Source organism: Pagrus pagrus, assembly GCF_965226575.1.
Source record: "Pagrus pagrus genome assembly, chromosome: 14".
NCBI classification, from domain to species: domain Eukaryota; kingdom Metazoa; phylum Chordata; class Actinopteri; order Spariformes; family Sparidae; genus Pagrus; species Pagrus pagrus.
The window spans coordinates 22871989-22898220 of NC_140198.1; the positions used below are offsets into that span (position 1 = coordinate 22871989).

The following is a 26232-nucleotide window of genomic DNA, read 5'->3' on the forward strand; positions in this document are numbered from 1 at the left end:
CACAGTGTTGTTATTTAGTCTCTCAGCTGTGAGTCCGCTGCAGGTTTAGACATGTCTCTGATGATCTTGTGAGCTTGCATGCTTTCCTCCCACTTCTCTCCACAAAACTTCTCCACTGTGACGCTGTGGACAGTGCCTGGATCCAGACAGTGTGGAGCGACACCTGGGGAGAAAACGACACCAACAAAGGACAACTCATTGATGTGCTTATGAACAAAAGCCCTTTGTCTCAAGCACATTTACAACTTGGCCTTACATGTTCAGCAATGCAAAATATGACATTTCAAGGGAGATTTCATCACTGTTATCCAACAAACAATAATGTCCCCTTGTGAACATAATATTTAATTTCTTTTCACTACAAATACCATAAATCTAGGGCATGAAAGAGCAGACTGGGTTGGTTAGTTTGGAGTAAACACGACCGACTTAGTTTGGAGTAAACAGGACAGGATGATGAAATGAGTTTACAACACATGAGAATCGTGTGATTGCCTTGTGTCAGCAGGGAGAGGTCATACCATATCCATCAGGGTTGGAGCGAGGAGTGTAGAAACTTTGGACTCCACAGGTTTTACAGAAGGTGTGTTTCGCAACGTGAGTGTTAAACGTGTACGTGGTCAGATTATCTGATCCCTGGGAAGAAGAAGAAAAAAAAGGTTTTGATTAAATGCTCTTCTGATTTTTAAGTTAAATTGAATCCAGTCTTTCGCTTAATTTGTGTACCTGTAGGAGCGTGAAGGCATTTTTTGGAACAATGAAATGATGGTTTTGTTTCTTTGTGCAAACACTACAGCTGTAGAGACAGATACATAAATCAGTTTATAGTGACAGCAAAAAAGTGTACATGAAAACAACGGCTAAATACCCAGAGATATAAAAGGTAGCACACTCACAAATCTTAAAAACAAAGTTAACAAATCTCAGTTTCACTAATTAATTCGGGCCATGTCAACCAACATAACATTGCAGCATAGTGGCCATAGTTACCATTTTACCTATTTTTAAGTCCTTGTCATAGATAATTTGAATGCAGTCTAGAATGTTTTCAACCAAGATTTCTACATATTGCTTTAAAGCTATGGAACTTCTTCAAAGTGGCCCCTGTAGACAAAAATGACGAGGGGCGACACAAAGTAAACGTTGTTTAATTACTGTACTACCAGGCTACAGTGCAGCTTCTTTCAGGTTGAGTCCCCTAAGTTCATCCTCAACACTCTGCCATAAAAAATAGTTTTAATTTAATGGCTTATCCAGCCTGGATGAGTTGGAATCTAACCTGGTATTATGAAGAAGTATAATAACCAGAAATAGCCAATCTTCTCGCTGAGGGTCTCATTTTCTTATGTAGGTCATACTGAGACATCAGTATAAAATTAAGGCTGTTTCATAACCAGTTAAATGTTCCTTGTAGTACGTTTAAGATAATGAGAAATTATCATTGATTTGATATCCGTACTTGCAGTGGAAAACATGGAGGTCTGGGGAACTCCAGACTTCAAATCTAACAGCTCCACAGTGGCAGCCGCCGGTATGTTTCACAGGATCCATTCTGCGAGTTAAAAGAAGATAACAAACCATCATAATGTATACACACAGTATGTACATGTTTGCGTACCATGGGATGTGAAGCCTTACTTCCGTCACTTTGATGTCAGCGAGAAAAGGAACAAGGACAACAACACTTTAGTGGTGCTCTGGTAAAACTGGCGACACGTGTTTGTTTTGTAACCTGTTGACGTGGAAATAAACGTCACACCCTAAACAGTTCCAGTCAGCCTGCTGGATGAAACATTGACCCTGGTCAAAGTCAATCACTGATAAAGAGTCACATTTACATTAAAAGCCTCTCAGATAGTGATGCATGTGACCCATTCACAACTGCTGATGTTCAATGAATGTGTTGATCAAATTCAAAGGTAAGTAAGTACCTTTAAGAAAAGGCAACGTCAAGTTTGTTGTCCTGAGCCATGGACGTTTTCATTTCATGTGATAATCAGCCTCTGCAGTACTCAGCTAGGCCTATATCCTGCTTGAAAGATTGTTTTTTCCTGGAACACTTTGAGTCAGTCCATAATCATTCCCAGCAAGAGGCAGGGCAAAGTACAGCAGACTTGCACAAACACATTCCTCAGAGGTTGAACTAGTTCAGCCAGACGCTCTGTGTTGGAAAGCATTGGCACTGTGCATCACGGGATGGGTGTCATATGACAGTGTGCTGGTGGGCTGGCTAACGGGGATGTTATGACCTAAATACATAAATTAGGACCATCCAAGCTGTATCATATCCATGACCCCAAAATAGAACCCAAGTGGGCAACAGACCCACATCTGAGCGTATGCTACTTGATTTAATTTAGTTTACAGTTGTCTGTAATTATAGTGGGAGCCAAAAATGAGGAGTGAAATAGTTGGTCTGTACTTGAAGCTGCCAGTAATGAAGTTATCTGTGTATTCTTTACTATCTTGCCAGGTCCCTGTGTTGACGGCCACAACCAAAATGGACCCAAATCTCAGATGGTCGGTGTGTTAAATCAGCTTGGTCACTTCACTCCAGGAACATAACACAAAAACTCACTACACCAATTGAAAACCTTTGTTTAACAGTATCACCTGGGCGTCACCTCATACCAGGCATACTTACATGTGTGCTCATGGAACAAGGATCAAGCCCTCTTTTGTTTACAATCTGTTCTCTGTACAGTATGTCCATCATGGTAAGCAGTATTAAGATAAGTGGCAGCATACAGCAACAACTTCACTATCATTTGAAATAATGCCTACAGTACTTTCAGTAAAGAAACCTAAATTAGAGGGGCACTACGTAGTTTTGGAGAAGAAATTCAAACTCAGAATTTCAAATTAATGAGGTAATAATACAAACTTAGAAATATTTATTTGTTCCATAACTGAATAAACAAGCTGTTCTCAGAGGAAAATATGGTCCCAGAACACTATTTGAAGCTAGAAAGATGATTGGGTCCGCCACATATAAACAAAGTAAAACAGTGTGAAATGGTGTTGTCCTTTAAAGTCAGTTTGTTTATTCAGTTTATTCAGTCATGAAAATGAGGAAAGTCTGTTTTAATTGGTTTGTTTAGGCATTAAAAAAAATCAGTCAATGAAGATCCTTCTCTTCTGATTAAAATTTCTGCATAGTGCACCTTTAAAACAAACTAAAATGACATCTGGGAGAACACTTGAGGTTGTCTAAATATGAAACAGTCTACCTCGGGACCAGCCAAATGGTCCCTGGGACTCAAACACAGCTTGTTTCAGTATTCAGGTCATGACTCATGACCGTAAAGCCTGTGCTCGTGACTAGGCCCATATTGTGTGTCTGCCAGATAACCACTATCAGCAAATTCTGCTTACCAGATTACATATTTTGCAGTGGTCTTCAGGTTAGCTATTCATTAATATATTCTTAATTGAGATGTTTTAACAACCCTGGTGTGGATATGGGTTGCAAGTGAATGAATTAAGGTGGGTAAATGAGGTCAGTTAGCAGTGTTATCCTCCTCTAAGCCAGGAATAGGCCTACTTCACCCTGCTGTCACAACAGCTGCTATCACGTTTTCAAAGCACGTTTCTATCTGTTAACGGGCTGGTTTGATGGCGAGCAACAGGATTCATGTCTGAACATGTCCCTCTTGTGCTACATGAATGAATAAATGCATAGTCATTCAGACTTAGTGATCGAGTTCCTAATATGGCAATGGGTTTGTTATTCTAGAGGGATGGAAGAGGAGAAAAAGTCCGTGCATGTATTACATGTATGCTACACTATCATAGCACACAGTTACATGACTGAGTCTATGTAGGTCTTGTATAACTCTTTATTAGGTCTGTGTTATAAATCCCAGAGTCATAAAGGTAATGTAGTCATCAAATATCACTTACTGTAACACAGCAACCAATCGCTGGTCAAACAAACAATCTCACAATCCAATCAGAAGCTCGGGGAACGTCCCTGTTGCTATGATATTCTAGCAAATTCTAGAGGCAGTGTGTCGAGATATTACTCCGCCGCGGAAGATATGTCAAATTATCATTTAAAAGCATACCATTTTCACTAAGCATTCACGTCTATGAGTAAACGTATTATTATCAAATAAAACAAAACAAAAACAAGTAAATATAGTAAAATAGTGCGATTCGTATCGACGGGTACTACTTTCACATGCGGACGGATATTGTAAGATGACGTGTACAGACTCCGGTATATAATACAGTGTCCGTCTGTACTGCAGTATTACACTTCAGAAGAAGACTAAAGAAAACAGTGCTGTGCCACTAGAATACGAAGTATTTACTGCGTTTCTTGAAAGTAAGTAATATTTTCTCTTGATTTAAGCTATATTATCGTTATACATGTTTATACATTCCGTGTTTATCATTGTTTGTTTGGTTACCAGTGCCATGGTTTTACTGCTTTACGGATGAAAAGAGAATTGTTATGTTAGAAAAAGTAAACTGTGCTGTCTGCCTCAAATTGACGTTAAACCACAGAGTTATTGTATCCGTTTATTCAGTTGCCTTATCCGTGAACCATTTTGTCGACGGTTTCGACGAAACTGTAAGGTTACGCAGTAGTGGTTAGCTTATGTTAGCTGTAGCACTGACTCAACATTTCCAGTATCGTCCATTAGCGGGTAACTAGCTGAACAAAAGGAAGGTCAATATGATCTCAAAATGGCGCTGGGTCCGGAAGGCAGCTGAGCTGCCAATAGTTCAGAGATTCAAATTTACATTTTCTTCGTTTCTAATAGATTTAAAAATATGTAGTCTACTTTAAGCTTTTGTGATGTGACCTGAAGTGTAAGCTGTAGTCAGAGCTATATGTTTAGTGTAACTTTTGAAGAGTAATTAAAGGGTTGTAACACAAGTTGATATAATACCTTTATGTTAATAACTGTAAATGCCAATATACTTTATGAATTTTGGTTTATTTTTCCAATTACTTTTATAATTTGTTCTAATAATAATTATTCTTCTATTCAGGCACAAACATGCAGATCTTTGTGAAGACCCTCACTGGCAAGACCATCACCCTTGAGGTTGAGCCCAGTGACACTATTGAGAATGTTAAAGCCAAAATCCAAGACAAGGAAGGCATTCCTCCAGACCAGCAGAGGCTGATCTTTGCTGGCAAGCAGCTGGAAGATGGCCGCACCCTCTCCGACTACAATATCCAGAAAGAGTCTACTCTCCATCTTGTCCTGCGTCTGAGGGGTGGCATGCAGATCTTTGTCAAGACCCTCACTGGCAAGACCATCACCCTTGAGGTTGAGCCCAGTGACACCATTGAGAACGTGAAGGCCAAGATCCAGGACAAAGAAGGCATTCCCCCAGACCAGCAGAGGCTGATCTTTGCTGGCAAGCAGCTGGAAGATGGCCGCACCCTCTCCGACTACAACATCCAGAAAGAGTCCACCCTCCATCTTGTCCTGCGTCTGAGGGGTGGCATGCAGATCTTTGTCAAGACCCTCACTGGCAAGACCATCACCCTTGAGGTTGAGCCCAGTGACACCATTGAGAACGTGAAGGCCAAGATCCAGGACAAAGAAGGCATTCCCCCAGACCAGCAGAGGCTGATCTTTGCTGGCAAGCAGCTGGAAGATGGCCGCACCCTCTCCGACTACAACATCCAGAAAGAGTCCACCCTCCATCTTGTCCTGCGTCTGAGGGGTGGCATGCAGATCTTCGTCAAGACCCTCACTGGCAAGACCATCACCCTTGAGGTTGAGCCAAGTGACACTATTGAGAACGTGAAGGCCAAGATCCAGGACAAGGAAGGCATTCCCCCAGACCAGCAGAGGCTGATCTTTGCTGGCAAGCAGCTTGAAGATGGTCGCACCCTCTCCGACTACAACATCCAGAAAGAGTCCACCCTCCATCTTGTCCTGCGTCTGAGGGGAGGCATGCAGATCTTTGTCAAGACCCTCACTGGCAAGACCATCACCCTTGAGGTTGAGCCCAGTGACACTATTGAGAACGTGAAGGCCAAGATCCAGGACAAGGAAGGCATTCCCCCAGACCAGCAAAGGCTGATCTTTGCCGGCAAGCAGCTTGAAGATGGTCGCACCCTCTCCGACTACAACATCCAGAAAGAGTCCACCCTCCATCTTGTCCTGCGTCTGAGGGGAGGCATGCAGATCTTTGTCAAAACCCTTACTGGCAAGACCATCACCCTAGAGGTTGAGCCCAGCGACACCATTGAGAACGTGAAGGCCAAGATCCAGGACAAGGAAGGCATTCCCCCAGACCAGCAGAGGCTGATCTTTGCCGGCAAGCAGCTTGAAGACGGTCGCACCCTCTCCGACTATAACATCCAGAAAGAATCCACCCTCCATCTTGTCCTGCGTCTTAGGGGCGGCATGCAGATCTTCGTTAAAACCCTTACTGGCAAGACCATCACCCTTGAGGTTGAGCCCAGTGACACTATTGAGAATGTCAAGGCCAAAATCCAGGACAAGGAAGGCATTCCCCCAGACCAGCAGAGGCTGATCTTTGCCGGCAAGCAGCTTGAAGATGGCCGCACCCTCTCTGACTACAACATCCAGAAAGAATCCACCCTCCATCTTGTCCTCCGCCTGAGAGGTGGCATGCAGATCTTTGTCAAGACCCTGACTGGCAAGACCATCACCCTGGAGGTTGAGCCCAGCGACACCATTGAGAACGTGAAGGCCAAGATCCAGGACAAGGAAGGCATTCCCCCAGACCAGCAGAGGCTGATCTTTGCTGGCAAGCAGCTGGAAGATGGCCGCACCCTCTCCGACTACAACATCCAGAAAGAATCCACTCTCCATCTTGTCCTGCGTCTGAGGGGCGGCATGCAGATCTTTGTCAAGACCCTGACTGGCAAGACCATCACCCTGGAGGTTGAGCCAAGTGACACTATTGAGAATGTCAAGGCCAAGATCCAGGACAAGGAAGGCATTCCCCCAGACCAGCAGAGGCTGATCTTTGCTGGCAAGCAGCTGGAAGATGGCCGTACCCTCTCCGACTATAACATCCAGAAAGAGTCCACTCTCCATCTTGTCCTGCGTCTGAGGGGTGGGCAGTAAAGTGATTCATGATTCCATGTTCTTAACCACATTTCCTTCAAGTTAACGTGCTATGTATGACATGTTGTACATGCCGTGTTAAAAATGTTACACATGACAAAGGTGATTACCTTAACATGACCAAAAGTTCAATGCACATCACTTAATAAAGAATTAAACTTAACTTTCTGGTGTTGTTCATTCATGGTTCAAATCCACAGTTAAGATCCATATCAACAGTACAGAAGCTAAAACACCCCTTATTACACATAATACTAAAGAGAAATAGAAATATGACTTTTGATTTTCACATCGTTTTGTCTGTAGCAGGAATGTAATTGATGGATAATTGAGCCTCAGGTGTTACGCATATGCATATGATTTTCTGGTAATGAATGGTGTAGTAACTGCTATTTAATAACCCAAAATGACCAGTAATTCTGATAAATTGAGATACATTCACATGTCAGTCCTACCAGGAGCACAAATAGCAGAACATGGCATTGATAACTACCAAATTGGATAATTTGAAAACACATGATTAAGCTCAACTAGCACTGTTAATTGGCAAAAATGTACATTTCAGACTACAGCATCTTGGAGGAAATCATCACAAACAATGCTTTTGAGCCAAATCTTAAATATAAGTAAGGACATTACCATCTTTCATTATTAGTAAGATTAACTGTGTGTCTAATGCATAGTTTGTTAACACTGCTGTGTTGATCAAAATTGCATACATGATCTACATGAAAGCACTGAAAAGTGGAACTTAAATATCTGACATCCAGCTATACCTCGTATATCATATCTACTGTCACAAACATGTAGATGTGATCAGTAATGTGTAAATTAAAATTATAATCAAGATGCCTACAGAGTGAATAAACTGCAGTATTCTTGCAGTGTTGCTCCTCACAACATTTGGAAAGGTACGACTAGTTTCTATTGATAAGGTTTTGGCGCCATCTATTGTCAAGCAAGAGGTTGACAGAATAGTTGTGGGGTGAACATTTGTGGTCTGAAGCCACCAGAAAAGTATTGACATCCCAGGGGAAAAGTATGATTTCAATAAAAACAAATGGAGAGACAATACTAACTAATAACAAAAGCAAAGATGTGGTCCTTGTACATGCAGGTTGTAGGACAAAAGACACTCCTTTATGAAGACAGACATTGTTATCAGCATACGGAAACAGGAAAATGTGACTATCATGCCTTTTTTTTCCTGACTTAGAGCAGTTGACAGAGTGTGCTTGAGTGTTCCAAGAAAGCAAATGGGCAACATTTGTTTTTTTTTATGAGAAATAAAATGACTGTTCAGATTTTCATAAAAACAAACTGTAGACTGCCTTATGTCAGGGTTTAGCAGGCAAAAAAGAACCCAATGTCCCTCATAGTTTGGATATGAATGGCATAAAAGCGTTAAGGCTCAGGAAAACCAGGCTATCAGCAAAAATCTGTGGCAGAAAATTCATACTTAGAATGCTTGTTATTCAGTAAGCAGCCTTATATGTGAGTAAAGTGAATGTGAGATGACCTTTGTGCATACATTGACAACTCATAAAAATGTGGCTCTCAAGCATCAAGAATGTGACTTCTATTTGAGCCTACGAGAAAGACTAAATTTAGGGATGGCACTATAGTCTCTAGTGAGGATAGTAGTGTGGATTATGGCTAGCACAAGGATTGTACAGTGGTATTTACAACTAATCCAAAGCTAAACTGGCTCAACACTGGCATCTGGATAATTGGGTGTCAGCTGTTTATCCTGCCAAAGGCATTTATCCCATTGAAGTGCTGACCTTTGCCTGCTCTCAGTTTGTGCGTCAAGATGAGGAGAATATATGAAACTCATGAAACACTACTTATTAAATACTGACAACAACCTGCATTATATATAGTATATTTCATAGAGCAGCTATATTCTAACATAAAATATGTGAAAACTGCCAAAGAAAACTAGTGTATTATGACTATCCTATAATCTTTTAGTTTGATTGTCAGCCCCAGATATGGTCTGCACTTGACCTGTTTAGCCTGAACTCTGTTTTTTAACTGTCTTACGAAACAGAAGTTCCTGTTTTTTGTCAACAGTCACATGTCTTAGGATCTAGGGACAGAGATGTGGACTTGAGTCCAGTCACTGTTTTGACTTGCAACTTCACAGAAAATAAATAGAGACTTGACTTGGACTTGGAAGTTAAAACTTGTGACTTGGTCTCTTGACTAGATACATAATGACTCAAATGACTTGTCTGTGTTCATTTTTGGTATTCAGTTTAGGTTTTAAAGTATGAATTTCACTTTTTAAAAATGAAGACTTTTATTAAAAAGAAATGAGCACAATGTGCTTTTATAGTTATTTGTTTTTCTTTGATTATTCACTAAATATCGATAAAGTATAATACAAATTCAATAAATTGTCAAACTTGAGCAAGTTAGATACACTGGCCAATAATATCATTATTAGAAAGTTACTGATTGTAATGTGAAGCAGCGTCACACTTATCTCTTAGGCCAGATGTCCAGGAACAAGCTTACAGAATGATTATATCATGGTAACAAATCTATCTAGACTTGCCGACAGACTGTATAGCAGTTTAAATATAACATTTTAACACACTCCCATATTTTCCCTCCACCTAGGTGAACTATCACCTTGGTAAATGATGAGCTGCATTTAACTTAAACCAACAGCAACTGTCACACAGGGGTTTTCCTTCCACCAAGTAATTACGCAGTTATTGATTTTTTACGCAATCCGTATTAGTTCATGTAATTATATAGTTGTATAATGCAAATATATGTACCTAAATAAAATATACTATACTCAATGTTTGAACCACGTAGGTTTAAAACTACGTATAAACACTAGAAATGGAACTATTTTCCATTGCGGATGAACATCGCTTGATGACGTGTCCCCTGTATAAATCATCCGGTCTCCGTGGCAACTGCACAGTCAGAGGGAGGTGTCATCAGGGAAACTAGGTCAACCGGCAGAAACAAATTGTGAGTAACTAACAGTTGTTCGTTTTAAACAATATTAAAAGGAATATTTAATGTTATCTACTGTTGCTCTTCCTCCAGTTTACAGTTTCTATAGTTTTTTTGAACTGTTGTCCTTTCCCCCCCGTTTTAGCAGGTAGCTAACTGCCTCCTAAACAATAACTGGAAATGCTAACGTTAGCTGGCAACCTCAGCATCACGTTAAAATGAATAATGTAACCGAACGTTTAACTAGTTAACCGACGTTAAGAATTACGTGATATAGGTATACCTAACCAGTCAATCGTCAGGTGGAACAATAATGTTTGACATTAGTTAACGTTAACAAAGGTACAACATTTCTAGCTGTATCGTCCATTAGCTGGTAACATTAGCTGAACAAAACAAAGGCAAACAACAATAGCTTATTTTAAAATGGCGCTGGTGCTCGAATCACCGGTTTCCTACCAGTATGTTCATCTGACAGAGTAAGAATTAGCCCACCTTTTTATTAAAATAAAGTAATAAGCAACTAACGGACCAGTATGGCTTGTATGTGTGACATGTCTGTTTAAGGTGATTTTTCGTTAGAAGCTAATGTTGTACCCCTGATAGGAAGACGTCACTATCTAGCATAAATGGCAAATGATTAAAATGGAGATGTGAGGTGTTATATCTAAAAAGTATAAAGACACTCTTTCTTTATCGTCGGCATGTCAGATTTTTTTGACACCATCTCAATTTATATGTAGAGCATAAATTAAAGGGTGTAAGTAACATGGAAATCTTCATTTTTCACAGGCACAAACATGCAGATCTTTGTAAAGACACTCACTGGCAAGACCATCACCCTTGAGGTTGAGCCCAGTGACACCATAGAGAATGTCAAGGCCAAGATCCAGGACAAGGAGGGCATTCCCCCTGACCAGCAGAGGCTGATCTTTGCTGGAAAGCAGCTGGAAGATGGCCGCACACTCTCCGACTACAATATCCAGAAAGAGTCTACCCTCCATCTCGTCCTCCGTCTGAGGGGTGGCATGCAGATCTTTGTCAAGACCCTCACTGGCAAGACCATCACCCTAGAGGTTGAGCCCAGCGACACCATTGAGAACGTGAAGGCCAAGATCCAGGACAAGGAAGGCATTCCCCCAGACCAGCAGAGGCTGATCTTTGCTGGCAAGCAGCTTGAGGATGGCCGTACCCTCTCCGACTACAACATCCAGAAAGAATCCACCCTCCATCTTGTCCTCCGTCTGAGAGGCGGCATGCAGATCTTTGTCAAGACCCTGACTGGCAAGACCATCACCCTTGAGGTTGAGCCCAGCGACACCATTGAGAACGTGAAGGCCAAGATCCAGGACAAGGAAGGCATTCCCCCAGACCAGCAGAGGCTGATCTTTGCCGGCAAGCAGCTTGAAGATGGCCGTACACTTTCTGACTACAACATCCAGAAGGAGTCCACCCTCCATCTTGTCCTACGTCTGAGGGGTGGTCAATAAATCATTCCATGTTTTTACTTGATTTACATGACAACATTACCGAATAAAAGATGAGAGATTAAATTATAAGGTGTTTTCCCTTTTTGTGCACATTTGTCCAGAGTATGAATGCTATGAGAGCTGATGGATTGTTTAATATTGCCCTGTTAAAATCCAGTTACCCTTATACTTTCAGAGCAATTTTGTATTTCCATGGTTAAGAGCCTGTGAAATACTAAAGGCAATGTTGAAAAGTGGATTCATAATTTTGATTTGGAACTGACTATAATATATGCTTCATTCAATTTTTTCCTGGCAAAATGCTATCAAATTCCTTTACAATTCAGGATTTAAAATGTTGCTGCTTGGTTAATCCTATTATATCAATAGTTTATTGATGTGACTGCATCTAACATGGCTTCTTGAATGCTTTTAAGGCAAAAGTTAGGTGTACTTTCCATGAGATTTTCTTTCTAAATTGTTCCAAAAAGTAAGATTTATTGAGTTACCTACCTTTATTGAGTCCAGGTTTAACCCCCATAACTCCAGTTCTCTCTTGGTTGAAAAACTCCATAGCATTAAATCAAATGAGATATGACTATTCATGGGCTATTTGGTGAAGAATGAAATGTCACAAGGAACCACTAGAGGTCACTAGCTTATCAGTAGTTCTCCCACCCTCAGGTTATAGGAAGTTACAGTTACAAATTTCCTTTCCCACTGTACAAATATGTGGTTAAAAGTGAGAGTGCCTGTGCAGCATGGTGTACTACATATAGTTTTAATTGCTTTAAATAGACATGACCTGATGCCACGTTCCCCAACATGTTAATCCAGCTAAGTACTGACAGATGGCTCCAGGCAAGGTCAAGATGCTAGTAATCAGAGCTAATGACCCCTGCAGTTAAGAAGCCTAAATCAAACAGATCCGTGGAGGGGAATCAGCCATAAAGACAGCCAGTAATAAAAGAAAAACGAATGGCTGAGGTTTGAACTAGTTTGTCAAGATTAACTATGACAACAGAACTGGAGTTGATAAGAATTGCAGCATGTTGCTCAAGAAAACCTTTGATTGGACATTAACCTGTATGCTGCGGCTCAATGACAGACCTTCTATTCAGCATCCCACCCCGCAAAAAGACGCGAAGCCTTCAGGTCAAGCTGAAACAGAGACAGTTAACAAACATGTCACAGAAAAGTGATTATTAGGCCACCACATGGTGTCTCAGTTTATGGCAGTAATAATGAACTACCATGGAAGTAAAGGAGAAATGAGAGAAAATGGAGCAGAGAGGGAAGTTTTCAGTAATCTTTAAAGAGAAACAGTGGAAGGAAAGAGGAGAATAATCCAAATGGGGAGGTTAGCCTGTTTGAGCAAAACAGTTGAATAAAAGAGTATCTGGCCATATAATTACATTAGAATGCCAGTGTGTTACTATTGGATCATATGTAGCCTAGGCTATGAAAATATACAACTGGTATAACACAATCTCTGACTGAACTGTCTGTGGTTGGCTTTGTGAGTAATGAAGGAACCACGGTTTGACAAGAAAGAAGAATACGGGGAAAAACTGTGGTTGTGTTGCATCAAATTTGAAAAAAACAAACAAACAAATGTCTGTTGTGAGTCTTACATTTTTATAGAAGTGCAAATCAGCGGCGCACTCTTTCCAGTGATGTCTGTACACAGTCATCCAGCAGTGCAGGAATTGCCTAACGGTGCATGATAAAAAAAAGTACTGAACTAGAATGGAACTCAACAGAGCGCATGCCTCCACCAAGGCCCAACATTCCCCATTAATTCAATCAAGCCAAATCTAATATCAGACTCGACAGCACCCTAATTTTCACCCAGAAACAATTTAAGCTCACCAGACCTGTAACAGCACACTACTAGGAGAAACAGAACAATGCAGGTGGAAGAATAATTGATTTTTAGTAGGATCAGCATCAAATTATACTCACTCATAGACACCAAACACCTAAATGCACCTTAGAAATTAAGGCTCCTGTAAGTGATACATATTTTTATTAGAATTGGTGTTAAATAGCTCTATATTCCAACAGCAATCACTGATATAGAGTTTGGTCAATTACTCATGTCTCTCCTCCCCCTGCTCATGCAGTAAAAGAGAATAGAAATGTTCCAGTATCCCTGCCCACTTTATCCAATCGGGACAGAAAACTCCACATAGAGGCGGTCCTGTCCTGTCTGAATGTGCAGAGAGCAGGATCCTCCTGTTTGTTGTTATGTCTAGCAATTTCTGTTCTAACGATCAGTCCCTTTATCCAGATCTGCACCAAAATGTTACGGGGTCTATTCTGGGGTGAGACCCATCCTCCGTCCAAGTTTTATGTAAAAATGTTGAGCGGTTTTTGTGTAATCCTGCTGACAAACCAACACACAAACAGAAAAAAAAAACCTAAAAACAGGGGCAACACAAGTAATACATGTCATTCAAGCTACGCTTCATGTATGGAGGAACTCTTTTTCATCAGAGGTTGTTGCTATAAGGACATGTGCTTGTGCGTGACAGCTAATGTGAAATATCAATGTTTATAATACACAACTGACTTCTGACACATTCTCTATAGGCTAGTTAATATGAAATATTAATCATTCATTATACTATAGGGAAAATGGTATGACCCATATGATTGAGGATATTTAAACCTGAAACAAGCTCAGCTGTTGTGGACTCATGTGCAGAATGGCCCCCCCTCACCGGCGGCGGCCCACCCCCTTTGCGCGGCACTGCTGCAGCTCACAGACGCACAAAGTTTGCTCCCCCAATGAAAAATAAATACAGGAACTTTATTTTTAGAGTGGGACATTTTATGAAATCTAAAGTAATATTAGCCAAACTAAGTAATAACTGTGAATTTTACAGATTCACACAGTAGTGAATTATCATTGGCTACTGCTCCACAAAGTTTTGGGAGGCTGCTACATTGATAGGATAGTCACAATATGAAGATATACTCCACGTCTGTCAGTGCTGTTCCAGAGCAGGCAGACTGTGGTGTCGGTGGTCTGCAGCCCCTCTCTCAGTGGCCCTGCAGGACAACTAAAGCTGTCAAATCAGCTGGGAGCCTGCGAGCTGCTGTCTGTCTGTCTGTCTGTCTGTCTGACTGTCTGTCTCACTCGGGCTCACCGTGCAGGAGGAGGCATGGCAGGCTGGGGGGTTTTCTTCTTTTCTCTCCTCAACTACAAGACTGAGAAATATGTCATCGCCGAAAACAGGAGAATCGGAATATTATTCAGACTCTACCAGCTGGCCGTGCTGGGATACATAATCGGGTGAGCTTGCGATGCATGAAGAAACTAACCATTTAGAAAGTGATTCACAGAGTTAAAAATAGTTGAGCTTGTCAAAGCGTGACTTTGTTGCTGCTGTTAAAGCGGCAGCGCCAGAGTTTCCATATTTTTAAGAAAAGCGTGTGTTGGTGATTAATGTCTTAAATTGCTGTAGAGGCAGGAAGCTCTCGTGCCCCCAGCCCTCATGTGTGATGTCACGCTGATGTATGGAAGAGACATTATGAAAGCTGAGCAGGTGACAGTGACAGTATGGTGGTGAGGGTTAGTAGTATCTGCTTTGACCTTTACAACTGTTTGTGAAAGTTATTTCCAACTGTAACATGAAAAATTGAGTGGCTGCAGCGTGGTAAGGATCATATTTGGCTCTGAGGCATGCAGGGCTGCTCATGTTCATATCATTTTTATTGCCATGTCATGTCTGTTTTGGTATTTTGGTGCATTTTTACTCATCAGATGCTGATCTCACCACCAGCTGCCTGTGCGTGCACAAAATAGTTAGATATGTCCCATTGGAGATGCATAAAATATTCTATGATGTAGCCTAGAATACATTTACACATTAACATTACTCCTTTCAGCTGCCACAGGCTGGTAAACACACTCAATGACAGTTATAATGTGTGTGCTGTCAACCTGGACCACGCTCACAAACAGGCTGCTCAGAAAGGGCTCGCAAATGCCATACTGTTGCATCACAACCATGTTGATGTAAAGAGTCAGAAATGAAAACATAATTAATTCTGACGTTTTGCATGAATGTCTCAGGTGGGTGTTTGTGGTGAAGAAAGGTTACCAGGAGAGAGAAGAGGCTGTCCAGACCTCAGTCATCACCAAGCTTAAAGGTGTCACACTGACCAACAGCTCTGAGACAGGCCTTCACCTGTGGAGTGCTGAGGATTACGTCATACCTCCTAATGTGAGCCTGTCTATCTATCTATCTATCTATCTATCTATCTATCTATCTATCTTTCTATCTATCTATCTATCAGTCTGTCTGTCTGTCTGTCTGTCTGTCTATCTAGAGAAAAAAAAGTAAATCTTAGTTTTCATATGTCAGAGGTCATAAGAGTCCCCAATTACGTTCCTGTCAGGACAGATTATGAACCTACTGAGTGTCCGTTTTAGTGGATATCAATAGCCTCAGCATCTGTCTCCACAGATTTCTCAATATTGGACTTCTCAGGAGTGTAATTTGTTTAACCTTTCGCTTCTCGATCTCACTGTCTGGGTCTAATTTTATTTTGTAGGGCGAGCAGGTGTTCTTCATCGTAACAAATTACATAGAGACGCCCAATCAGAGGCTGGGGTACTGTGCCGAGGTGAGCAAACAGAAGACGAGGAATCTAATTATTAATTGTGTTTTTTTTCCATCATAATGTTTAGGTTACAGTCCACACAATTGCATTTTCATACCCAGCAGTGGTTATTCTGTCTCACAGAGCTTCAAGGTGCCGGATGGACGATGTCAAAGTGATTATGACTGTGCGGAGGGGGAGGCTGTAACAGCAGGCCATGGTGAGGATCATTCAGTGCACTGTAGTCTAATAATCTTAAGAGTTTTAAGGTTTGAGCCTGAATTACAGGTTAACATATTTATCTGGAGGTTAAGATCTTTCATATTGGACAATAACAATCTACATTGTTTACAACATTCTGAATGATGAAAAAGTAATAATAACATCTGCGTAAACTGTCTTTAGAATCACATATTAGCGTGAGTTCACACAATCATTATAAGTCAGAAACCTTTACAGAGTGATCGATCTTGTCAGCTTTTTACAAAGTTAATAGGAGAACAAAAAAATAGAACATGGGGTGTTTTTCATTTGAGATAGATTAAAAAGAAGAAAAAAAAACCTAATTTATAGAAATAACTTTTCAATGAAGACAGTGATTCTTTCCATTACAAACATTTCATAAATTGTATCATACCATATGTTATTTATAGACAGTGTGTCTGGCTTAAAGGAACAACTCACCCAAAAATGAAAATTCACTCATAATCTAGTCATCCCCATGCCGATGGAAAGTTCGGTGAAACTTTGTAGCCCACAAATCATATCTGGAGCTTAACATCAAAACAGCATTGCAGCATTCTACTAAACAACTGAAGTAGATGGGGACTTGTTTTAAGATGTAAAAAAAACAACTGAAATAAACATAAAATGGCTTCAAGTCTCTGGTAGCCATGAGATAGCAAACTGATTTGAAAGACATCATCTCCACCCTCAGCGTGGGGTCGAGCTCATACACCCACTTCAGACGGGGTGCATGCTAATGAATTTAGCTTAGAAGCTACAGTGAAGATTTCAGTTTAAAAAGGGTGTAAATAAAGTCTTTTTCAAATTTATTTGGGATCTCGGGGCTTCAAGAGACTTTGATTGTATAACCAGCTGTGTGGTATGGAGCCATTTTATGTTTTATGTTTCGTTCGATTGCTGTTTTTGGGCGAAGTGTTCCTTTAAGCCAATTTTTTTGTAATTGCTTTTCTAGCAGCAAAACTCATTATTCCAAATAGGCATTTTGGTGTTTCAATTATAATATTAAACATGTTTCATCACACAGCCGCACACACATTAGGAAAAGGTTTCTTATTTGTCTTATTTTGGAATAAACTTTCCTAAAGCTGAATCTTTGCTCTCTCCATCAGGAATCAAGACGGGCGTGTGTTTAAACAGCACTGGGACCTGTGAGATTCACGCCTGGTGTCCTGTCGAGTACAGCCGGAGACCCACGTGAGAGCCCTTCCTCTTTTTGCAGAACTCTGGAGATTTGCCATTTTGTGCCACTACTCTGACACTCACTCTGATCCCTCACAGGGACGCAGATATTTCACAGGTTCTATTTATTACTAATACAGCCTGTCAGCTCCACTTGTTTTGTGCTTTGTACACAGCTGCCTGTCTCTTTCACTTCCAGAGAGCCCTTACTGAATGAAGCCGAGAACTTCACCATCTACATAAAGAATTTCATCAGGTTTCCCAAGTTTGAATTCTCCAAGTAAGTGGCTGTAAGTGGCGCTGATGGCTGGTGTATAGATGGTTTCAAGGCATCATGACAGAGATCGCAGAGTGAGCTGAGAGATGTATGTGTTCCGATGGCTGCTTGAAATAGCTTTAGGGTGCAGGGAGCTTTCTATTTATACCAGCCTGTGCATTGCGCTCAGTGAGACAGTGAAACAGTCATCTGAGACGTCCTTGACAGCAGGCCTTGCCCTGGACAGGTGTCAGATCAGATGGGGCTAGCCCAGCGTGTTGTAGTGCTGCCCCACTCTGTTGTCTGTTCAAGTCCTGCAGGAAAGCAGAGAGATGCCACACGGCACGGCTAATTCATCAGTCAAGATCTTGTTCTAATTACACAGCCTTTTCTTCCTATGTTTCCGTACTGATCTTGATTTGCTTGTGCTTAATGGGGATTGGCTGGTAATACAAATCCCTCCTAATGGGTGTTACTCGGAATGGCTGGCAACACAACACGTCTTACAGCGTGAGACATCCAGTTACACTGGAGTCAAAAGGTCTAACGCAGCGGGTTGATTGACGTACCCACACTGTACATGCCACTGTAGGTGTGTGTGTAGAGGAAAACATTTGAGCCAAGTTGAATATATTTTACTCAGGGCTGTCTTTCTTGACAAATTATGCATATAAGCTCAGAGTGCAGTCAGATATAATGGTATTAAGAGATCATTGAAGACAGTGTAAGAGCTAAGCAGTAATGGTGTCTAACAAAGAGATTGAAAGGTCAAAGCCGATGTGAGAAGCTGATAGAATTCTGTGACTCTTAGTTGGCAGGATCAAGTGTCTTCGTCTGTTTCCATCTCTGCAGGACTTCAGTTGGAGATTTCCATCTTTTTACTTCAATGGAAAAAAATGCCCTTTCACAGGATAAACTCATAGATTCATGAAGTTCAATGTGAAAATAAGACTGGTTTCCATGTGTCCTGAAAATCTGACATTTTACACATGTTTCATTTCTGCTGTATTGACACCTAGGTCCAACGTCCTTGAAACGTCCGATGACAGCTACCTGAAAAGATGCTCCTTCGACAGAGAAACCCACCGGTACTGCCCCATCTTCCGGGTCGGGGATGTGGTCCGCTGGACGGGACATGACTTCCAGGACATGGCTGTCAAGGTACAAAGTGTAAAAATGTGTGGGAGTGGTTTCAGTTCCTGGCTTTCTCACAGTCATTTGATGAAAAAACTCTAATACACCATCTCTTTTATGAGTTATAGAAGTGCTTTATAGCTCCTCATGATTGCTGTAATAACTGTAGATAAACTCACTTGTACTCCCCGCTGAACTAAAAAATATGAATGTTATCAAACCTCTTAGTGACAGGGATGCATGGCAGCTGTGTTGAAGAGATCATGAACAGAAGCATCACTGTGATGGTAGATTTCTTGAGATCATGGGGGTGGAAAAACTGTTCTGGGAACTGGAGGAGGACAAACTGGCTGCTACTGCAACATCCCCAGATTTGTCACCCATCTCTCCTCTTTTCTCTCTCCATGCATCCTGTCGATATTCATTAACAGAAATATGGCATGAATCCAAGGCCATTTGATGGGCTTTGTGAGGGGATGGCTTTCTTGCTCTGCAGAGTTAATTTGTTTCTGTCTTTCTATGGTTTTGGGGGGAAATCTGTAATTAATCAGAACGAAAACAATGCAGAGCACAAAACATCAGGTAAAATACAACACAGCTGCTAAGAGGAGTGCCATATTATACTAGCAGAGAGAGATCATCGTCCAAAATTGATTTTTGCAGAATTCATTCGTAGTACAAAAGGAAAAGCAGTGATATATTAAAGCATATGGAGCCATGCTCGAGGTTTACATTATTTATTTTATTAGTGAAGGGAAAGCCTGCTAGCTAGGTGGAGAGAGAAGACTGCCTCCTACACAGGAACAGGAAAATCACACAGCAGTTGTGTATAAATACTAAAATAATTCTTATCACAAGGTCCACTTGCTTAGTTTTTCTAGAGCTTTCAGGCACATCGTGTGGCCTTCATCAGTAGATGTGATTTGCTGTCATGGAGATGGTTAGTTGATTACAGGCGGCTCTCTCACTCTTACTTGTTAGGGTGTGACAGTTTGCATCTTTATCATAGACCTTTTGTCACTGAGGACTTTTGAAACATCACACTACGAAAAGTACAGGTGTAAATAAATAAAATGAATGACGGCTGAATTATTTTTAGCTGCTTCAGCTGAAGGATGCTGGTGTTTCACACACACATACAGGTAATTGGGCGCAGGGACCAATCCGCCATGTTGTTGGAGGTGCAAACAAACAGGTCTGCGGCGCTGAGATCGTTCAAGTTATCACTCTAATGAAATTTAAGATGGCTGGTCCATATATGCCTTCTTTTTAATTCCTGAGCCATGAAAAAGAGCCTGAGAGATGAGCTCTGTGGCAATGAAGTCATTCATTCAGATCCTATTCCTTCAGTCCACAAAGTTTCACCATTTGTTTATAGCTTGCTCGCCCCTAGCTGGATCACAGAAATGCAATTGGGATGACATAAATCTCTCCATATCTTCTTTGCACGCTCAAAAAGGCTCCTGTCATGGTTGTTTCACCTGTGTGAGTTAGCGAGGCCTTTATAGCATGAAAACGTGTGCTAGAGTTCAGAATCTCAAGGCAACAAAGGTGTGTCAGTATGACCAAGAGCTGCAGGAATATGTGTGATGTGACACAAATATTAAATTATGATAAAACATTCCTGCATTAAAATGTCTACAAACGATGAGACCTTTATTACATATGTTGTTGTTTGTTGTTGTGTGTGTACATTATCCCAAATGTTTCCAATAATGTTCGAGCTGATGCGTCTCATTTGGTTACCTGTTGCTGTAACTTCCAGGAGAGAGCCTGTGATTATTACTAAACATAATACATTACCTCGTCCGTCAACACTTCTGCGCAGGTCATGTAGATATTTTCATCAGCAGTGGTGGTTGTTCAACAGTAAAGACAACAACTCCCATGATCCCACGCTACTTACATGTACATTTTTTGTTTGGATTGCGAGACCTCTGGAGGCAGAAGTTACATACTGTGTCTGTTTCTGTCCGTCAGGGCGGGTCTGTCGGTGTCCTTATTGAGTGGAACTGTGACCTGGATAAGGACGCTTCAGAGTGTAATCCACAGTACAGCTTTACCCGTTTGGACATGAACCAGAACAACTCGGTCACATCGGGATACAATTTCAGGTATGTCCTGTCAGGCATTTAAAGAGAAATAAATCTGTCAATCTACTCTGTTCTTCACGTCCAACATGTTTAATCTTGTCTTTTACACCTGATTTTTCTCCTACAGATACACCAGGTATTACAAGGATCAAAACGGTGAAACCTATCGCACTTTGTATAAAGTGTATGGGATTCGCTTCGATATAATGATCAATGGCCAGGTACTGCAGGGAGTTGAGCAGTCTTTTTGTTTCTGAGAGAAATACACGATTCCAGTAACAGACTTACATTAAATCCCTGATATTGTTTTGCAGGCTGGAAAATTCAATATTGTTCCAACAATAATTGCCATTGGTTCGGGCGTTGCTCTGCTGGGTATAGTGAGTAATTTACTAAAATATTATCTTGACTGTCAGTGGGTAATTGGTGTTATTACTGAGATGTCTTAAAGGATGAGTTCGCCCAAGAAATCAGAATCCGGTCATTATCTTCTCAACCCCATGTCAATGAAAAGACGGGTGCAATTTCGTAGTCCACAAAACATTTCTGGAGCTTCACAGCAAAACAGCGTTGCAGCATTTTCCCGAACAACTGAAGTAGATGAGGACTTGTTTTGAGATGTAAAAAAGACAAACAAAAAACAAAACAAAAATGTAAAATGGCTTCAAATAGCTCGTCCGCCGTGATCCAAGTCCGCAGAAGCCTAGAGATCTAAATCCAAGCTTGTGCACCAACTTCAGACAGGATTACACTTTTAGCTTCACAGCTACAATGAAGATTTCAACTTACAAAAGGGTGTAAATAACTTATTTATAATCTTTTTAAATCAATTTGGGGTCTCAGAGCTTCCAGAATTCTTTGATTATGGATTATTATTAGATTGTGGAGCAATTTTATATATTTTAGTTGTTTTTTTTTACACTTTATAACAAGTTGCCATCTATTTCAGTTGTTTAGGCAAATGCTGCAACGCTGTCTTGCTGTGAAGCTCCAGAAATGTTTTGTGGACTACAAAAGGACACCCATCTTTCCATCGTCTTGAAATGAGGGTGAATAATAATGACTGAATTTTCATTGTTGGGTGAATAAGTCCTTAAAGTTTAAATAATGTCATATTCAAGTGCCACTAGAGGGTGATAGATGATCACTAGTGACACAAATAATCACTCTCTGCAGCTCGTGAGCATCCAGTTGATATTTCTTTCTTTTAGGGAGCCTTTGTATGCGATATGATCCTGCTGTACATGATGAACACGAGCTCCTACTACCGAGAGAAGAAGTTTGAAATCATCAACTTCAAGTATGATTAACAAATTGTCATGATGGGTCCTTTTAAATCATTTTCCAAACCTTGATCATTGCATTCATTGGCTAGCCTCTCTCTCACTGTATGTAACAGGAAAGACCGGACCAAACCAAAGGACGGAAAGGCAGGACACAAGGAAAGGAGAGCCAGGAAAGCAGCTGCAGAGAAAGAGGCTGCCAACTCCAAAAAGCCAGGGGAAACTGAAGCCACTGAGAGCCAGCAGCCTGTGGACAGTCGGGGTCCCACCATACCACGCAACACAGGACAGCGGTACTCGGCCATTCTCTCAAACCAAGGCGCAGAGCCAAGGCATCACATCACTTTCTCTTCACACAATTAAGTTTGCAAGCAGAGCAAGACGAATCACCCGCAGTGGTCTCGGTTATGTTGCAAGAGGTGGAAACAAAAGGCGGACTGATGTTCACTTCTCACCTACTGGCACGACTGCTGGCATGCCACTAGCCTGAGTGATGCTTGCCCTGACTGAACATACGTCGGTCCAGAGAATTGTTTATGTTCTGCACTGTGCACGTGGGCCAGGACGCTGACGTAGAAATACACAGAAAGGTGGTTTTCAGTGGCTGGGTCAGGATTAAAGGTGGGATGTGGGATATTACAACAGGTCCATAAATAATGATATGCAAAAGTACTGTGATAATGCTGATACAATTAGCAAAGTGATGGAAAGTGATTCATTTAAGACTTACTGCTTTATAAACGCATAGAATTAATAAAAAAAAAATGTTTTGGCTGTTGATCAGACTAATTAAGCATCATTTAGACTTTGAGCAATATATGATGGGCCTTAGTTATTTATTATTATTTATTTTTGCCATTTTCATGATTTAAATATAATTCCAAAGAAATAAGCCCATTTCAACGCACACTTATCACTGCTGCATTTATTTGAATTAAAGGGGCTCTATGTAACAATTTGTAGTAATTTACATGTAATAATCACTTTTTTATAGACCATATGTGAGCAGATTGGAACATGATGGGAAACCTGAGACCTTCCCCGTCTCTCTCAGTTGCCTATACAAGCCTTTGGTTGATTTGTTGAAGTTGTTTAATGATGCTGGACTGTGAAGGACTTCTTTGTGAAGGACTCGGGTCAGATTTTCTGTGACAGACAGAATTTACTTTGTTCACGTTCTCGGTCATCTCGTGCCTCTCTCCGAGCAACAGTAGCTAACATTAGTTAAGAATTGGAGTCCATTAACATAAACTAATGACCAGCTTCCAGCACAACACAGAGGTTCCACAGAGCCCCTTCAAAAGAGGTCGATGCAGAGGTGAAAAGTGTGTGGGAATTAACTTTTTGGAAATGGATCTTTTGAGGGATATAATTCTCAGCACCACAAAATATACAAAGTAAGTGTTGGGCATGATGACTTCTACTCATCATGGACTAAATTATGAAAATCGCAGCAAAAATACTAGATATGACAGAATCATTGAACATGAAAAAATTATAGCCCTTCATGTTATTCCAAATTTTCCTGATGGACCTCAAATACAGGCTTGGATTAGATCAAATAAACATTGCAGATGAATAAAAATTTTTTTTAAATAATTTCATTACTCTGCACCAATAACTTCTAAATTCAATGTTGGGTCATGAGAGACATTATTTTGTAAGCATGGAATCACAGAGAAAATGTAAAAAAAAGAAAGAAAAAAAGAACTGTACTTGGAGGCAATGTGTAAGAATGTGTTAACGGTCTTAATTGTGGGTATTTCAGTTGCGTCTGAGCGTAGTTACACTGCAGTATGTTGAGTTGGTTGTGACATGTATATTGGCCATGCAATGGCTCCAACACAACCTGACTAACAGAACGTATTTGTGCAGCTGTGTAATGCAGTCGTGATGTGCTACTGTGAGTTTTCTGTGAATGGACAAGCTCTCTGATAATGTACTGGCTGTTGTTAAAGAACAGTGCAAGACGTTGAAGTGCATGGACTCCTTCCTCCCTCCTGTTTGTTCTCCGTGTTTCTATTTATTGAACGGACTTTATTGCTGAATGTACTTGTCAAGTGGATTTCATGTCTGACAAACTAATTAATAATGTAAACAAACAAATTGTACAGAGGTATTTATTTCAATCAGTACTTAGATCTGTTATAATTTAACCACAGTATTGTACATGAAGTGTAATACAAAGTTCTTACAACTTGTGTGGATGTAATCTCTTTTGATCTATGTGACACTACAGCCTACATTATCATTACTACTTTTGTCCTGGTAGGCATAATATCAAGCACAGAGCAGGAGTTAAAGGTTAGATTAGTTCAGAGTCACTGCTAAATGTGGAGCAGGAAGGATAAGAGGACATCTTATTCTGCATATTATTGTTAAAACATCCTCTGTTAAATCAACAGTTGATAACAGAAAAAAGTCTTTACTAATGGCTTATCTACAAACAGCAGGACAGACAATATTATTGGTTTACATTGCATTAGATAGGATTAATTCAGGGTTATTTGTTGAAGATCATTTTAGTACACATGCACCATCCCGTAGAGGAAAGTCCAGAAAAGGACGTAAGTGAAAAGACCTCCGACAAGGCCCCCGGTGAAGAGCAGCCGCCGTGATTTAAAGAATTTGTTCCACCGCCGTCCGGCCTTGAGAATGAGCAACAGGGAGAGGAGAAACGCCGACAGGAAGTAAAAAATAAAGCCATACAGTCCAGTCAGCCCCAGGATGCCAGCTGTCGCTCCGGACAGGGCAGATACAGAGGTGCGGCAGTAATCCAGCACAGCGGCGTTGCCCCTCACAGCCACTTCACTGATGAACTGTGGCCCCTCGCGCTTGGCTACGACTCCAGCCATCTTGGCTCTGGTCAGCTGTAACAGGTAGGTGCTGCTGTTTTAGGAGAGATTCAGGCATAATTACAATACATAAGTTCAGCTCACATTTATTTCACAACGATGGAGACAGGTTACCTTGCCGTTTTAGATTTTATGTACAAAACCTATGTTCATAAAATACAATGGGTTGTTACAGAATGAACAACACAACAGTAAATAATGTCATTAAAGTCAGCTCCACTTCGACAACCTATAAGAAACAGGCTACTTACACATACTATTCTAAGTATTAATAATAATACAATGGCATATTATATCACTAACAGGGGCCACTTATTCAACTACTAGTAAGCACGACCATTACTAGCAAAGCTAATTTGCATTGGCCATTTCAACAGAGTGACCAGTACGAGAAAAGAAAAAGACAAAACCGAATGAATTCTCAGGAAAAGCTGTCAATGTTGTTCGATGCTAGCTTAGCTGCTGACTGCATTAAATCAAAGCAAGTTAGCTTCTGCATTTAAAGCCTCGCTCTGGTGACACAAGTAGCAACGTAAAACACAAGAAAAGCAACAAAGACGGACAAAACTCTAGTCAGTAAAGCATTATTGTTGAACTAACCGCAATACTGCACGAATTTGAAAAGCGTGACGACGAATTAAACCGTTTTATTTTAGTATTCCCATCATCAATGAAGCTAACAGGCTAGCATTTCTAGCTACCCCCCCAAGGTGCTCGCTGACGGTAACGGATGACAGATTCTCACCGGAAATAAACGCAGAGACTCGTTGGCTCCTCACAGCGAGATTACACAAACATAATCTGTAAGATTAATTTAACAAACTTGAGCATTAGATTGTTTTTTTAAAGGAATGTCAGCTCATGTAGCACGGAAACAGCACATTCATCTTCGTTTGGATTACACTCCTAGGCAAGAGTCGGCCATGCTCCTTCGCAGTGCATTGTGGGAACAGGAATAGGAGGTGATGATGTGGTGCGTTCGTAGAGCATTGAAAAGCAGGAAATTCCATCATCATAGTAGGGAAAAAGTATTTTCTAGGTGAACCTAAATAAC

The 26232-nt window shown here is 40.9% G+C and overlaps 5 protein-coding genes across 9 annotated transcripts; 3 read left to right on the forward strand and 2 right to left on the reverse strand.

The window, feature by feature from the left end:
- Window positions 1-2: 2 nt before the first annotated feature.
- Window positions 3-4005, reverse strand: cenpv (centromere protein V). 4 transcript variants are annotated; one of them, XM_084374587.1, is made up of 6 exons: window positions 3904-4005; window positions 1639-1782; window positions 1460-1552; window positions 727-796; window positions 522-636; window positions 3-163 (listed from the first exon to the last, which is right to left on the reverse strand). In XM_084374587.1, the coding sequence occupies exons 3-6, from the start codon at window positions 1549-1551 to the stop codon at window positions 15-17; spliced, it is 426 nt and encodes a 141-aa protein (XP_084230713.1). In that variant the 5' UTR covers window position 1552; window positions 1639-1782; window positions 3904-4005; the 3' UTR covers window positions 3-14. The 4 variants fall into 4 exon arrangements, with proteins under 4 accessions (XP_084230713.1, XP_084230715.1, XP_084230714.1 ...); XM_084374589.1 differs by lacking the exon at window positions 3904-4005 and adding an exon at window positions 1932-2123 and having other exon boundaries at window positions 1639-1732; XM_084374588.1 differs by lacking the exon at window positions 3904-4005 and adding an exon at window positions 1932-2122.
- A 220-nt stretch (window positions 4006-4225) lies between these two features.
- LOC311269991 (polyubiquitin-C) lies at window positions 4226-7233 on the forward strand. Its single transcript, XM_084374584.1, has 2 exons — window positions 4226-4330; window positions 5005-7233. The coding sequence occupies exon 2, from the start codon at window positions 5013-5015 to the stop codon at window positions 7068-7070; it is 2058 nt and encodes a 685-aa protein (XP_084230710.1). The 5' UTR covers window positions 4226-4330; window positions 5005-5012; the 3' UTR covers window positions 7071-7233.
- Window positions 7234-9956: 2723 nt separating this feature from the next.
- Window positions 9957-11602, forward strand: LOC311269930 (polyubiquitin-B). The gene is made up of 2 exons (XM_084374489.1): window positions 9957-10064; window positions 10842-11602. Exon 2 carries the CDS (start codon window positions 10850-10852, stop codon window positions 11537-11539), a length of 690 nt encoding a protein of 229 aa, XP_084230615.1. The 5' UTR covers window positions 9957-10064; window positions 10842-10849; the 3' UTR covers window positions 11540-11602.
- Window positions 11603-14633: 3031 nt separating this feature from the next.
- Window positions 14634-24524, forward strand: p2rx5 (purinergic receptor P2X, ligand-gated ion channel, 5). Its single transcript, XM_084374648.1, has 12 exons — window positions 14634-14819; window positions 15603-15753; window positions 16085-16156; window positions 16277-16352; window positions 17488-17572; window positions 17757-17837; window positions 18833-18974; window positions 20928-21061; window positions 21168-21261; window positions 21355-21420; window positions 22252-22340; window positions 22440-24524. Exons 1-12 carry the CDS (start codon window positions 14689-14691, stop codon window positions 22684-22686), a joined length of 1368 nt encoding a protein of 455 aa, XP_084230774.1. The 5' UTR covers window positions 14634-14688; the 3' UTR covers window positions 22687-24524.
- emc6 (ER membrane protein complex subunit 6) lies at window positions 24428-26134 on the reverse strand. 2 transcript variants are annotated; one of them, XM_084374650.1, is made up of 2 exons: window positions 25924-26134; window positions 24428-25209 (listed from the first exon to the last, which is right to left on the reverse strand). In XM_084374650.1, exon 2 carries the CDS (start codon window positions 25176-25178, stop codon window positions 24846-24848), a length of 333 nt encoding a protein of 110 aa, XP_084230776.1. In that variant the 5' UTR covers window positions 25179-25209; window positions 25924-26134; the 3' UTR covers window positions 24428-24845. The 2 variants fall into 2 exon arrangements, with proteins under 2 accessions (XP_084230776.1, XP_084230775.1); XM_084374649.1 differs by having other exon boundaries at window positions 24428-25212; window positions 25924-26133.
- Between the last annotated feature and the right edge of the window lie 98 nt (window positions 26135-26232).

What these genes read in the sequence shown, in the direction of transcription:
- cenpv (XM_084374586.1), bottom strand. Translation starts at nt 1,551, where the DNA reads ATGGATCCTGTGAAACATACCGGCGGCTGCCACTGTGGAGCTGTTAGA. An exon ending in ATGCCTTCACGCTCCTACAG is followed by an intron (nt 637 to 726) that starts GTACACAAATTA and finishes TCTTCTTCCCAG; the next exon opens with GGATCAGATAATCTGACCAC. An exon ending in CTCCAACCCTGATGGATATG is followed by an intron (nt 164 to 521) that starts GTATGACCTCTC and finishes TTTTCTCCCCAG; the next exon opens with GTGTCGCTCCACACTGTCTG.
- LOC311269991 (XM_084374584.1), top strand. Translation starts at nt 5,013, where the DNA reads ATGCAGATCTTTGTGAAGACCCTCACTGGCAAGACCATCACCCTTGAG.
- LOC311269930 (XM_084374489.1), top strand. Translation starts at nt 10,850, where the DNA reads ATGCAGATCTTTGTAAAGACACTCACTGGCAAGACCATCACCCTTGAG.
- p2rx5 (XM_084374648.1), top strand. Translation starts at nt 14,689, where the DNA reads ATGGCAGGCTGGGGGGTTTTCTTCTTTTCTCTCCTCAACTACAAGACT. An exon ending in GAGTACAGCCGGAGACCCAC is followed by an intron (nt 17,573 to 17,756) that starts GTGAGAGCCCTT and finishes TTTCACTTCCAG; the next exon opens with AGAGCCCTTACTGAATGAAG. An exon ending in CCCAAGTTTGAATTCTCCAA is followed by an intron (nt 17,838 to 18,832) that starts GTAAGTGGCTGT and finishes ATTGACACCTAG; the next exon opens with GTCCAACGTCCTTGAAACGT.
- emc6 (XM_084374650.1), bottom strand. Translation starts at nt 25,178, where the DNA reads ATGGCTGGAGTCGTAGCCAAGCGCGAGGGGCCACAGTTCATCAGTGAA.